The following is a 15,073-nucleotide window of genomic DNA, read 5'->3' on the forward strand; positions in this document are numbered from 1 at the left end:
TTCTGAGCTCCTTCCAAAGCCACGCCCCCAAAACACATGAACGCGCGACGCCAAACGCTCAGGCTGGAACAAGACGCATTTATTACCTGAGACGAGTGGAGAGGAAGGAGCGCAGTACATACAGTGACATCATGTCAGAATCACATGTAATAAAATACCTAACTTTATCACTATGAATATAAACAAATAAGATTTCTTTTAGTACTCACTATCAAGCTAGCATATCGATAATGGTAAAGTTTCATTCGGTAACGAGCTATATTTATAAGGCAAAACTAAAAACAGGTTGCATTGATACACGTTTTTCCATTACCATCAGTTACACTGTGATGAAGATGAATTTCGTGTAAGATTCATAACATATACAGTGTTTTGCATGTAAGAGTTTCCATGATGAAAACATTGTTGACTCTAATGAAGACTAACGTACACTCCGAGTCCGGAGAAAAGTACCGCATCGTCGGCTCGAGGACAGGTCCGGGGTTGAGGGCGAAGCAGAGGAGGTCGTTCAAGAGTGCGGGCAGGGTCCGAGGAAGTAGTTTTTGCCTTGTTTGCCTTCGCTGACTGCATATGCAGGTGCTTTGAGCTGAATATTTCCGGGAACGGTGACATGTGATGAGTGCACGCCGGGCAGCGCGCGCAGTGGGGCTCGGGGCGGGCACGAGACATGAAGGCATCTGATTGGTTCTTTACATTCTTTTTACTGTCCTGCAGCTGCTACAGAGGTCTGATTTTTTTCATTCCTTTTTCTAAACACATAATGTATTGACTACTATCAGGATGGAAGGACCATTTCACCCAGTATAAAAAAAAAGTGTTTCTGAACAGGATTACCTACCCTACCTTTAACCCCAAAATGCCACTATTTTTCTTTGTGTTATTTTTAATATTTTTAAATGACTGTAGTGGCTCATACCAACATTGTATTAACAAAAACTATTTTGGAACTGCTATTTAATAGCTTTAGCATAATGTTTATTTATTAGTAGGCTACTAGTCTTTACTATTAGTCATATTCTTACAATTTATGTTAAATAAAGGGGAAAAGTACTTGTGTGTGTTAACAAATTTTGTGTAAACATGTGTTATAATTTGCCTATATAATATATACGTGTATATGTATGTATATATATGTATGTGTGTGTATATATATATATATATATATATATATATATATATATATATATATATATATATATATATATATATATATATAGGCAAATTAGAACATGTTTAAACAAAATTTGTTTATATATATATTCAATGTAAACTTTGATAATCATAATTAATAAATCGCAATTACAATTCGAAGGGAATAATCGGCAATTATGATTTTTGTAATAATCGTGCAGCCCTGACTTAGGTGAAGAAATTTGTTTATTATTTATTCATTTGATTTTGCAACTGTTCACTGATACGCCTACTGGCAATATTAAAGCAGTTTAAAACGTATCCCCTTAAAACGCTATTGGTCTCGACTATTTAAAAAGGTATATGACTTGGCCTAAAAAAAAATTTCAGTCAGAAGAATTTTTTTCCCTTTAATCCCTGTAATTACAAGGAAAAATATCCTGTTTATATATCATACGCCTGTTTAACCGAAGCTAATTTGGGTGTGTTTCTCCATCCCCATACAAAGTCACTTCTCTGTGTTTTACTGCCCCAGCGAGAACGTCGGTCTCCTCGGCTGTGAACCGCTCCTGGCGTGCGTCTGGCAAATCCACCGTTATAATAGCAATCCGCCATGGAACAAGCACGCCTGCTCTTAAAGGGAATGTGAGATGACGCTCTGGTTGGTTTATTTCACGTTAAGCCCAAACCACACCTATGAGTAATGTTAATACTTCAGACCAACCCATTTTAGATTTGCGTCGGGCGCAAGAGTCATTTATCCCGCCGGTATAATAGCAACAGTGCCCGAGATCCGCCCGCATTTCGCGTTTGTAATTTGCGTTTCAGATCATTAAAATAGGGCCCATAATGTAAATGTAAAATATCAAGATGTATACCGCAAAGAAATGAATCCTCTGGGTGGAAAAACAGCATGTTTATTGTGGTAGCTACTTCTCTTTAATGTGCAGTGCAGTGTCTGAAATAGTTTAAAAGTATATTTATTTGGCATATTGATCTCAAGTGAAAAAACAAATCTCAGCCACAGCTTATTTTTAGCAGGTTGTTCATACTGACTGGTGAACAGCAATACCACACCAGAGCAGCAAACAAAACCAATGTCTCAACACTGCAGACTCAAAAGCTGATCTCAGAGAAGACAAAATAGGAGAATATGATCCCAAGTGTAAACGGGGCTATTATGAACTAATTGTAATCAGTTTAATGTTGTTTGGCAGACACACACACGCACACACATATACAAGGAGTTGCAATAGTCTTGCCTCGCAAACACTGACCGGCTTGTGAAAGAATGATAAAGAGCATGATAGGTTAAAAATGGTGTATTTATTTTGAACAATCCAGATGATTTCAGTTTTTTTTTTTTTTATTCCCATAACAGCCTTTCAATGACAAGTAATAAATATTAGATAAAAAAAAAAATAAAAAAAATTATTTACCAAAATCTACTAGCAGAAAAGATGGGCAAAACTTTTCACATTCTTAGTCCGCTTCCATTTTCACCTCCTCAAGTGCATTTTCTTCTTTTTCATCTTTCTTTTCATCATCATCTTGCAAGCTTTCAAGGAATTTCTCAGCTTCTTCAATGGAAGAGCAGTTTTCTCCATTTGAAAGGTTTACATTTCTATCAGCTTCACAACAACTGAGGCTTGCTTTAAGCTTTCTTTGAGGGAAGGTAAGGACCTCACCCTTATTAATGTGAAAGACGAGGCTAAGCTGATCCCACACATAATACTGGTATGGATACATGTTTTGTGTCACTGCTGTTTTTCCATGGATTTCCAGTTGGTAGTTGTGGGTTTGACAAATGGCTTGTGCTTTCCAGATGATCTGATTTCCCTCATAAGAAACCAATGGGCTGGATGTAAGCAGTGGATATTTACTAAACTTCTCATTAAACTGAGGGCCGTGAACTAGAACAACATACTCGATCTCCTGCTTGAAAAGTTTGGTCTCGTATACCCTGAGAACCGGCTCTTCGTCCTCACACATCTGCTTCTTGTAGGCCTCCATCAGTTCAGTCAGAGGAAACGTGAAGCGGAAGTTTCCGTAGCGTGAGGATTCATTTATGAATGCTGGTGACGTGGTGAATTCACTCAGGAACGGCTGCTGAGCTGCTATTTCTTCTTTGCTTCTGTCTGGGAATGAACTCTCGAGGAAACGCTCCTCAGCGGCTCTTATATCCGCTTCATTGATCTTCAGGCTCCACCATGTCCCAAATCCCATGAATCCCTCTGAGTCCCAGATCTCCTGAAGGCTAGTTTTGTTAGTGACATGGGTCAATTCTGTGATGTGAAATTCAACAGGAGTTGGATAATCTGTGATATCTTTGGAGAGATACTTTTGTACTAGATTTGTTTGTCTTATATCATCTCTCATTTTCAGATTTTGTATGTTGACATGCTCTCCCTCAAGATATAACTCTCGTGCTCTGCGCTTGTTCCAACTTTCTCTGAAGCTGTTATCTGTCTGAGAAGATAAAGTTAGTTAACAGTGTGTTATACGGTACAATACATATAAATACAACGCAAAGGGTAAAAAAAACACACATGAGACACAAACACAAAGGACATGATGTGATAGTGGCAGCAATAATGGTAAGAGTCATCAATAAGTAATAGAGTCATACAAAGGGAACTTGGCACTGTTATACATTACAGTAAACATATGCTGGTTAATCATTTACAAAGTTTATATCCATTTTGTTCCATTTTCTGTTTGTTTTAACTGAAATGTTGTGGTGAATTGTCTAAATAGATAGGTTTAAACCCTAGTTAAGAATATTAACAAGATGATACATTGTTTTATCCTACTAAAAATATTTTATTTAGTTGTAAAATGCTGTCAAATGACAAAGCCATATTTTTCTGACTTGAAAATCAATGGCAGTTTTGTCTTGTTAATGACATGAGCCACTTCTGTGATGTGAAATTCAACAGGAGTTGGATAATCTGGTATTTCTTTGAAAGTTGTAAATTTGTTCTCCTTTTTGTCTTTATTTCAGATTGTTTATCGCAATGTATTCTCCTCTACAGAGTGATTATTTTGCTTGTCGAGCATTTCTTCTTGCTTTGAAGTTTGCCTGGGAAGATAACGTACATTTAGTTGAGGTATGTTTCAGTCTAGCCATATACAATGAAATGAGAGTTTACTTCTGCAGTCACAGATACTATAAATACTCTCTGGACAATAAACACTGATCAGTAATACAGGGGGCACAAAGTAAAGCACATTTAATGGGAATGACAGTGATATCAGCAATAGTTAATAAAGTGTGGTGCTTGGCACTGTCATACAGTAAACACATTGATTCATCATTCACAAAGATTACATCCATTTTTGTTTGTTAGTTCTAACTGAAATGTTACGGTGAATTTTAAATATGAGGACAATCTGCAAACTGTGTGCCTACAGCAGTTTAAACTATTTTTTTACATAAGAAATTTATTATAAAATATATTATAATAATGCTGTGATACTATAAAATGATGACAGCTGGGTGCATTAACAACAATACAATATATTCAGCACATTTTGGTTCTCACTATATTATTTTGATGAGTTTAATGTCAAATGAAAAGAATTGCCTACTTACTGCGTTTGCCATTTGGTGAGGTTTATGTTTTCAAGAGAAGTGTGATGTTCTTCTGCTCTGTCCTGTGACGACTGAGAGATCCGCTGCTGGCTTTTAAAGCCTTTCTCTCTGAGGACGACCACACCCATGAGGGCTGTTTCTTTAGACACGAAACTTAACTTATCTTACGTAATCACACAGGAAATGTGTCAGTTCAAAACAAATACAAAAATTAAAAGAAAGTAAGAGTAAATAAAGCAAATTGTATTACAAAACAAGCTAAAAACAAAATGCATGCAACATGTTGTACTAACAAAGAGAATCTGTTCTTCTTAACCCAACTGCACTCTAAAAAGAGATGTGTCATTTTAAAAATAAAGCGAAAGGGTCAGATGCAAAAATATTAACCATTTAATCAATAGTCGAGAACAGAATGCATGTGCACACAAAGTACAAGACAATGTTTCAAGCTCAATGACTGGACATTATTCAGTTGTTCACGCTTCAACCCCTAATTGATAATGCTGCTTTTGAGGAAAGTTCATCAGAGATAACCGTTAACAGAGTTTGCACTTTGCACTCTAACTGATCAAATATTGTATATTAATAACTTTTATTTACACTGGCCTGTTTGTTTGAGAACACAGCAAACAGTGTCGGCGCGCTCTTATAAAATGATGTGTTGAAAACAACACAACCTGTAAAAAGAGATGTTAAAATGACATGTTGTGTAGATTTGAACACAATTTGTGTAGATTTGAACACATGTAGTGTGTGTGCTCAGGGACAACACATGTTGTGTAGATTTGAACACATGTAGTGTGTGTGCTCAGGGACAACACATGTTGTGTAGATTTGAACACATGTAGTGTGTGTGCTCAGGGACAACACATGTTGTGTAGATTTTACAGTTTTTCTCAATTGCTAAAACACAATTTCTGAAACCTTGCTCCATTTTCTGAAAACATTAAACACAAAACCTCATCTTCAAGCACTATTTACAAAACCTCTGACTCCTCTTGCAAAATTAAACTTTCGCCTCAAACCAGTTTTACCTGTGTTCAAAATCAAACACTGCTCTCAAATCATAAACAAAGTGATCAAAATGATATACACTATCAAGCAGTCAGTAAACAATACACCAAAAAATAGAAAACACAGTTTTCGAAACATATAGTTCTCAGGGAGATGTACATTTTTAATCTCAAAACAAATTTCATATTTTTCCGTCATTGTCTTTTGATGAACGAAAACATGTTCTATCATAGTAGCTCAAAAATTGATCAGAAATTACTACTCTGCTTTGCTCTTTGGAAATTTTTTTTTGTTCTTCCTCTTCTTGTACCCCTATTTCTACAGTACTGTACCCTGCACTACTGTAATTCTTGTTCTTTGTTGATATGAACCTGCAACCAGTCTAAATCTATTGAGCAGTCAGTGCTGTTAACAAATGGAAAGCACAATGTTCAGGGACATATAATGTGTTCATTGTACAGTATACAGCCCACAATCCACTGCACTACAGTATACAATACTAACAGGGACAAAAATCAAAGGAGTAAACGTGATCAATGTGCTTCTTCTTGTCTTTGGGCCAGGCCAGAGCACTTCGTCAATATCACAAGCAATATTGTCCCTCCTCCTTTCTTGCCCTCCTCCCCCTCTTCATCTTTCTTGTCCTCCTCCTTCTCCTCTTCCTCTTTCTTGTCCTCCTCCTCTTCCTCTTTCTTGCCCTCCTCCCCAGTGGCGTATCCAGGACATTTTTACTGGGGTGGCCAAGATGGGAAGTAGTAATAACCCTACGGCAAGTGTCAAAATTTGATTGATGGCTTCCGGTTGTCATTGACCTTTCCGGTCGCCCTTCCGGTCACTATTGTTATGGATTGACCTATTGACCCTTCCTATCCGTCGATCATGTGGTTTTGACAGTTAGTTTTGACCTATGACCCCTTCCTATCCCTTCGATCATGTGTTTTGACAGGTTGACCTTCCGGTGTCTATCCGGCATATGTTGTTATGGTTTGCCCTATTGACCTTGCTTTGATCATGTGGGTTTGACAGAAGCTTTTGCCCTATTTGAACCTTTTTAGCCCTAGATCATGTGATTTTGACAGAAGCTTTTGCCATTTAACCTTTATAGCCCTAGATCATGTGTATGACAGAAAGTTTGAAGGCGCTGTTAGGATATGTGTCAGCATCTCCTCCGCATTCCAGGGCACATTGTGGGCCCCTGCGGAAAAGTGAGAAGAAAAAGACTGTTTTTCCTGAATGCCTCACCAGCCAGAGTTGTGTGTGTGTGTGTGTGTGTGTGTGTGTGTGTGTGTGTGTGTGTGTGTGTGTGTGTGTTTGTTTGTTTGTGTTTGCGCGCGCGTCCTCTGACATGATCCCCTCCACATTCCTGAGGTAACAGTGAAAGTGAGAAAAAGAGAGTTGCCCTAATCATGTTTTATATTTCACACAAATAATATACAATAATATCTTACTAAAAATCTACTGAAACCATTTAATTCAGTTTTAGATAAACAAAACAATAAAAATCATATTACATAAAACATCCCGTTCTTTATAAGTGTATAAAATAAAATGGTTATCTTGGTAATTTAACTAAAGTTGAAAACCATTCAGTTCTTTATAAAAGTATATAATGAAATGCTTATAAAATAAATATCTTATTGATCCAATTGTTTTAGATAAACAAAAGAATAAAAATTATATTACATAAAACATTCCGTTCTTTAGAAATTAAAATAATTATATTGCTAATTTAACTAAAGTTGAAAAACATTCTGTTCTTTAAAAGTATATAAATAAATTGCTTATAATATAATATAAAATCACAGAGTGGTTCTCTCTCTCTCTCTCTCTCTCTCTCTCTCTGCATCTCTCTCTCTCTCTCTCTCTCTCTCTCTCGTCTCCTCTCCACCTCTCTCTCTGCTCTCTCGCTCTCTCCTCTCTCTCTTCCTCTCCTCCTCTCTCTCTCTCGTCCTCTCTACTCTCTCTCATCATCTTCTCCTCCTCTCTCTCTCATCTCTCTCTCTCTCTCTCTCTCTCTCTCTCTCTCTCTCTCTCGCGCTCTCTCTCTCTCTCTCTCTCTCTCTCTCTCTCTCTCTCTCTCTCTCTCTCTCTCTCTCTCTCTCTCTCTCTCTCTCTCTCTCTCTCTCTCTCTCAGCTCCGTCTGTCGTTCTCTGACTCAGAGGGGCCTCTGTGCATCATGTCAGAGCGTATGTAATGTTAGTCTGCTAATGCATTTCCAGAGACAAAGTTTTGTTCATACTAAATTTATTTCAAAATATAATCGTAAAAGTTTAAATATGATCTTTTAAAATGAAAGACTGTTTAAATTAAATCTTTAAAGTTTGAATACATACGCATCTTCTATTTATCTTTTAGAAGATTACTGTAATGATTTTGTTTAACGGTTTAAAGTATAATTGTTATTAAACAATGTCTGTTCAAAAACTTTAGATGGTTGAAAAACTGTACTTAGTCAATCATAATTTTTTGTCCATGCGGGGTTTCAATTTTTATGTTGGGGGCTTTCCATAGAATCCATAGAATATTGCATATTCTATCCCGTACACCTAAACACGACCATCGCAGAAAACTATCAAATAAATCATTTAATATCATTTCTAAGCTGTGTTGTGTGCGCACACACGCGGTTCTAAAAAATCTCTATTTTAAATTAAATTATTAATAAATATATAACCAATGAATAATAACATATGTTACTAAAATGTATTTAAAAAATGTAAACAAAGTTTTAGCTAAATAAATATATAAATAAAAACACCTTACATTTCCAGAGAGGTGAAGTAGTTCTTTATGCAACGATAAAAAACAATCCAAAAAGCAAATAGTTGACCAGATGAGCCTCGGGGGGACAATGTCACAGTAAATCTAGTCTGCGTTTCCAGAGTACATCCAGAGTTTTATACTAAATTCATTTAAAAGCATAACCTTATAAATTAGATATTTTAAAATTAAAAGACTGTTTAAATCAAATCTTTAAAGTTTTATTAAAATCATATCTTCTATTTATCTTCTTAGAAGACTTATGTATTTATTTTATTTTTTTACTAAACAGCGTCTGTTCAAAAACTTTAGATTTAAATAAAAGCAAAAATTATGCTTAGATCTTATTTATACAAAAATATTTCAAACAGTATTTTTGTCCATACAACATGAAACATGTTGTCCAAGTTTGTCACAATGTTTTTGTTGTTGTTGTTGTTGTTGTTATGTTGTTTTTAAGAAATCCGAGGACTCCACGTTGCTCTTATTTAGACTAAGTTTGTATCATTTGGAAAATCACCACACAATTTCAGAGACGCGATGTGTGATAAGTAAAGTTTGTCTTGAGCGAATATTTAATTTGACTCGTCTTGATTCAAAGCATGATCTTACTGGTAGCTATGATCTATTACACGTATAAGATAATCAGTGTGGAAACACACAAGGTGAAACCCTTTACTGAGAATATACTATCGGTTATCTACTCAAAATATATGTAGAAGTTTAAATCCAGTGTTTAAAATATGTCTGGTGGCCGCATGAACAGACTTTGGGTAGAGCTATAGCAGGAAGCATGCCCTTTGACCTCCTCAATTGTGGAGGTTTTTTTTTGTTTTTTTTTGTTTTTTTGTTAAAGACCCTACTACAAGTTAGTTCTCCCAAAAGAATTTCTCCCATCTAGCGGTGAAATTGTATTCTGCATTTAAACAAATAGTGCTCTCTAGCGCCTCGCTTTTTACAACTGCGTGTTGCAACTGCGGTAGCCGTTATGTGTCAAGAATCTATGACAACATGTCTTCCAATAGCACTTCATCGAGTTTAATTGTACATGTTCTACTGTTATGCTGCCTATATAATGATTTACACAAGCAAGCAATGAAAAAAAGCTTGTAATTCAGACCGTAACTTTGACTCACCCGTCGAGAAGAAAGCAGACAACTTCCCTTTCAAAGTCTTTCTCCTTCATTAGCTCTTTCCACCTTGGAGAAGCTATCCCGATATTTATATACATCCCGATAAATTACATTTTTGCTTTTTGGCCACGAGGATTCCTTCTCCTGTGGCTCGGCATAAGTATGATCCAGCATTATATTGTACCGTGCAGTGCCTCCCATATGGTCTAGCGGTTAGGATTCCTGGTTTTCATCCAGGCTGCCTGGGTTCAACTCCCGGTATGGAAAGTCAATTTTTTTTACATTGTCAACAAAATTCAAGTTATTCAATAATCATTTTTAGTAATTTATAGGCTTAGAGGCCTACACGAACTGCAGAAACAAGCAGAAGATATGTAAAAACTCATAAATGCTGTTTCAGTACTGAAACATTTTCACAAATACAATTATATAGAATTCAGAAAATTTCACTATGGAATATTTACTTTATCATAATTTCAATTTTAGTACATCATCATTTAAACTTTTCATCTCATAATTATGACGCATAGTCAATTTTAATTTAAACTTTTTGTTATAATTATTACTAAATTCAGAATTACACTTTTTGTCAGTTTTAATGTAACACTATTTTGATGGTCCTTTTGAATGTGCTGATGACTATACTAGTGTTGATGATGAAACGTGTTGAGTTAGGCTAGCGCTTTTCGTCCCTCTCTGGTATTATTGTGTTTCAAGATGGCGGAACGACACGGAAGCCTCCTTGGACTTACCCGCCCCATGTAAATAAAGATAAGAAATGTTTCGCTTACGAGGATAAGTCAGATCATTGGCAGAGGTCATTTTACACCCATGAGGACATATTTTATGAATACAGACAATGATTTTAGCTAATAAAATTAAAAATTTCAACGAGCGAATCTACACATGAGAGGCCTTCAGAAGTCATAACTTCAGGGGTCAACGGCTTAGGCCCATTGGTTTAGGTATTTGTAAAAATCAAATACTGTATTACACTTTTCAAAGTTACAATAAAAAGACCTGTTGTGTTCTGACACAAGGCCATTAACTTGTTTTTATAAATGTATTTTGCTTATTTCTACAAATATCAACCTGAAAAAAGAAAAAAAAAAAAAAAGGAAAAAAAAAGAAAGTGTTTTAAAATACAACTAAACCATGATAATGTTTAGTTTAGATGTTGATGACTAAGCTTCTGGCATATAGTGCGACCACGCAACAAGAAATCTAATATTGGTGTAATCTTTGCGAGGTCTCACTCACGACGCACAACTTTGTAAATAAAATAAAATAAAATATTATGGAAGTCATTGTACTGTAATTTAACCATATTTTATTGATTAATATTATGGCTTCATGTTGATTTAAAGTTTTTAATTGTTATTAACTAATACCTTTATCTTTTAACATCCGGCACAAAATGAAAGAGATGTATTATTAAAAAAAAAAAAAAAAAGAAAAAAAAAAGGAATGTTCACAATCACTATGTGTCAAAAACAGTATGTGTGTAAATAGTTGTGCAAAGTTCCACACCCTATGGACTAACTTTAAAAAACAAAACAAAAATACACATAAATAAATATATATAACATACACAAATAATTTCTTATTTGTTTGTAAAAGCAACTGTTTCTTAAATTATCAGACACTCACCGCACCGATGTTAACATCACCATATATTGTGTTTTCTACCATGATTGTAGTAACTATTGTCCCACCATTCTTCTGGGCAATTGTTAAGTTAAGCTGATTAGGGTTCTGAATTAATGGCTGTCCGAATGATGTAGAAATATTATGCTGGCGTCGTTGTGGAAGGTTGTTAGGCTGTTGAACGTCACCATCTGTTAAAAAATGAGCAATTAAATACACAACCAAAACCATGTAAACATTATAGTAAAGCTAATTGAAGATTGAGAAACATATTGACTACTAACAAAGTAAATTATACATCTTTCCTACGTTTGATATTCTTTTTTCAGATTTTTTTCACTATGGACTTGATCCTTTTTAATGCTGTTTTCTCTCCATATTTATTCTGTAGTTCCTCTACTGTGTCTTCCAACTTCCCTGTTGTTCTTCTCCAGCTGTGCTAACCAAAGACAAACAGTTAGAAGAATAAAATGTATGTAGCAAAAATAAAGTTGGTCATTAGTTGTTAGGGTTAGATACACCTGTAAACACATTCATACACCCGTTCGCCTGGTTTCATTTAGCATACACCAGAGTTCAAACATTCACTTTTTCAAAGGCCGAAAGATTGCGCGGTCAAAATTTCTCTTTTTAACATAAGAGTTAAAAAAAGGTACATGAGTCACGACGCATTGCATTATGCACCTGACCTGCCGGCTGATGAAGTATTTATTACATCAAGAAAAATGGATGAATACATTTATTAGATTTATTTAATAATATTACCAGTTCCATATTATCTTTATAAAAAAATAAGACAATAAATGATTTTATTTTTTAAATTTGACTGCATTCTTTACTTTTTGATTTATGAATTATAACAGACTGATGGGAAAAACATTATTTTGCTGTTACTTAAAAAAAAAAAAAATTATTATTCAACTATTTCTTTCTTTTTGTTAGTTTTTATTAGTTGTAATTTTATATAAACATTTAACTTTTAAAATAAAGGTTTTACAACAACATCACCATCTTCTGTTATATTTGGGCCTCCATGCTCATCTACTGTACAGTATATGATATTGGTGAAGGGGGCCTGCATGAATATATTTTTTAGGGGGCCCCCCGAATTCTCTAGCTACGGCCCTGTTCACATCGCATCGTAAGCGCATAATATCACCTGCTCAAGTACTTCTTGACGAGTTTCTTCTGTATTAAACAGCGAATCTTCTCAGTCAGATCGTCGCAAGATCTCAGGAATCCTCTCACACTGCTCGTGTTCACGCGCTCCATCGCTAACGATTCAAACTTCCATAAAGCGCGCCAAAACAGCAGCGCGGAGATGTGACGTCACGTGTAAAAAGCACATCTTTGCATTTCTTCTGAAACAACAATTTTTAACATCACTAGCGCAACACTTATCGTATTGCCGGGTGTGATTGTAATGTTTTGTATGGTGTTTTCTTTACACTCTCCCCGGATATCTGTTTCCTACAGTTAGCTGTAATGTTAGTGAACTCTTTGTTCATATACGACAGTATTCGCATGAATTGGCTTGATTTGATAAAATTATGTTTTAAACCATCTTCACTTGAGACATTTACATTATATTATATACCGTCCTATATACCGTTATACCGTCCTAGTTTTTAAATAGCGCTAAAATGTATATTTTAACCCTTTATGCGAATATGCCGCACAAGGTTCTCTGTTCTCTGGTTCTATGTTTTTAAAAATAAAGACAAGGATGCCTCTTTCTATAAGCGACCCTCAAAATCTGTGCATACAACAAAACACGTGTAGGTGTACGATGATTTATCAGAAAATTACTTTTGTTTGAAGAAAAACTTAAATCAGCTGGTTCTTGATAACTATTGAAGTTATATTGAAGTTATGAATTCGGTAATGATGCGATATTTATCACGTTTTAATTTTAACTCAATACTCAAAACATCTTGTTGGTCAAATTAACTTAAAGCCTGCGCAAAATTATTCTTAAAGCACATTAACTTAAAGCATGCGCATCCTAGCTACTTTCTAAAAGTTTGTTACAGAACTTATGGTGAACAATTCACCCATATGTTTTAAACGTGTAATGTTAAATCAGATTTTGTCACTGGATTGAGTGAAAATAATAAACTTCTCTCTGGCGACATGTAGGACTTGTTGGTTATGCAGGAACTAGTTATTTATGGCTTTCCTGTACCCCCCGTACATTCTACACAACAGTGGGGCGGGCTGAGCTGTTGTCCTGATAAATATTTCAGGACATCGCACGCTCTAGCTCTACTCTAGCTCTACTAGCCGAGGACTGCTGTGCTACTGCAACAAAAGTTGAAAGTCCTGTTTGCCTGAACCTGACGCAAACTTCCGACCCAGAAACACAAGGCTTGGATAATTGTGCTGCAAGGACTCAGGAGATTCCAGGAACATTCCAGGAAAATGTGAAAAAATTTGAAAAGTTGAAAAAATGGCGACGCAAAACCTGATGGAGAGCGGTGCCCCGTTGAGTTCTGACGATGCTGGACACAGGTATCATCCGGCTTGTGAGTGCGCCACGGGCAAAGAGTGTCCTTTAAGAGCTACGCTAGACTATGTTTAAAGATCATTTTAGAGGTCAGATGGTTGGCTTGATGCACAGGATCATCGACGCTGCGTGTGGTATGAAAAACGATTGTGCACAGGATACCAAACGTGTGACAAATCTCAAAAATGAAATGGATGTCGTAAGAGGCCTGACAAAGTCATGGCCTGATGTAACGCCCATGTTTTTTAACGGCAAAGAGCCGAACGGCGTAATCCTCAGAAAAGTTCTGGACGTGTTGCGCTCATGTTGCGACGAATTCGAAATTGACGAAATTCTCTGTATATGTACTTTTGTAACAGATCTCTGTGTGTCACTGGTGTCAAAAAATGCAAAAACTGACGTTGGTGAAATAGTTGAAAGTCTGGTCAACTATACCCTAGAGCAGGGGTCGGCAAATAACTTTGGCCGCGGGCCAATATTTTTTTTAGCCAGTAGATGGCGGGCCAGGAGTAGGCCTATGGATACAAATTAAATACTCTTATATAGGCCTATAATTGTGGAATATGATGTGTCCGTCACCGTCCGTCCATCATTCATTCAATCTTTTTTTTTCAAATTAAAACCAAAAATAAAAAGATGAAAAAACAACTTGTTTTTCCATTATTTATTTCCTGAACTGAAATGAAAAAAACGAATAAGGACGGGTTTTCTGATTTTCTGATTGTGCTCAGATCAAAAATAGAAAAAATGAATTACTGGATTAGACAAATTTTAATTTTGATTTTTAATTTTTAATTTAACACCTTATGCATATATCAAGGAAATCATTTTAAACAGATCAAGTACTATTGTGGTAACAGATTACAGCCATTTTAATAAAGGTGTGAATAGCAATCATGCCTCATTCCGTACAGTCCGACTTTTGAACTTTATTCCTTTTTTTGTATTATTATTTATTCGGGGACACACACACACACCTAAGGTTTAAGGAGGTCTGCGCGGGACTGTTTTTTTTTCCGTCCCGCTCCCACAAGGTTCTATTCAGCAACCGCTTAAAATATACTCGGTGTTCACCCGCTTTATTTCCCGACCTGACGGGTCCACAAAATTTTTATCCCGTTTCCATAATCTCACATTCAAATGTCTCTAACGGAAATAAGGAGATTAAGTAGCCTATAATAATTATAAATGCTATACAAAAATTGTGTTCGTGTCAATATAAATAGTAGGCTATTTTAACATTGTACTGTCAGCAGAGAAAAAAATGCCACAGAAAAAAAGAAAGAA

General features: G+C 35.8%; 1 protein-coding gene across 1 annotated transcript in view; it reads right to left on the reverse strand.

Annotated features, from left to right (window-relative positions):
- Nucleotides 1–4,851, reverse strand: part of LOC309495446 (uncharacterized protein) — a 134,919-nt gene extending 130,068 nt beyond the window's left edge. The window contains exons 1-2 of the mRNA XM_082165243.1: nucleotides 4,727–4,851; nucleotides 2,603–3,600 (exon numbers count right to left, since the gene is read on the reverse strand). Coding sequence (XP_082021369.1) covers nucleotides 2,614–3,600; nucleotides 4,727–4,738 — 999 coding nt within the window. The 5' untranslated portion in view covers nucleotides 4,739–4,851 and the 3' untranslated portion in view covers nucleotides 2,603–2,613. The remainder of the gene's footprint in view (nucleotides 1–2,602; nucleotides 3,601–4,726) is intronic.
- Between the last annotated feature and the right edge of the window lie 10,222 nt (nucleotides 4,852–15,073).

This window comes from Leuciscus leuciscus (genome assembly GCF_965113295.1).
Source record: "Leuciscus leuciscus genome assembly, chromosome: 3".
NCBI lineage: Eukaryota > Metazoa > Chordata > Actinopteri > Cypriniformes > Leuciscidae > Leuciscus > Leuciscus leuciscus.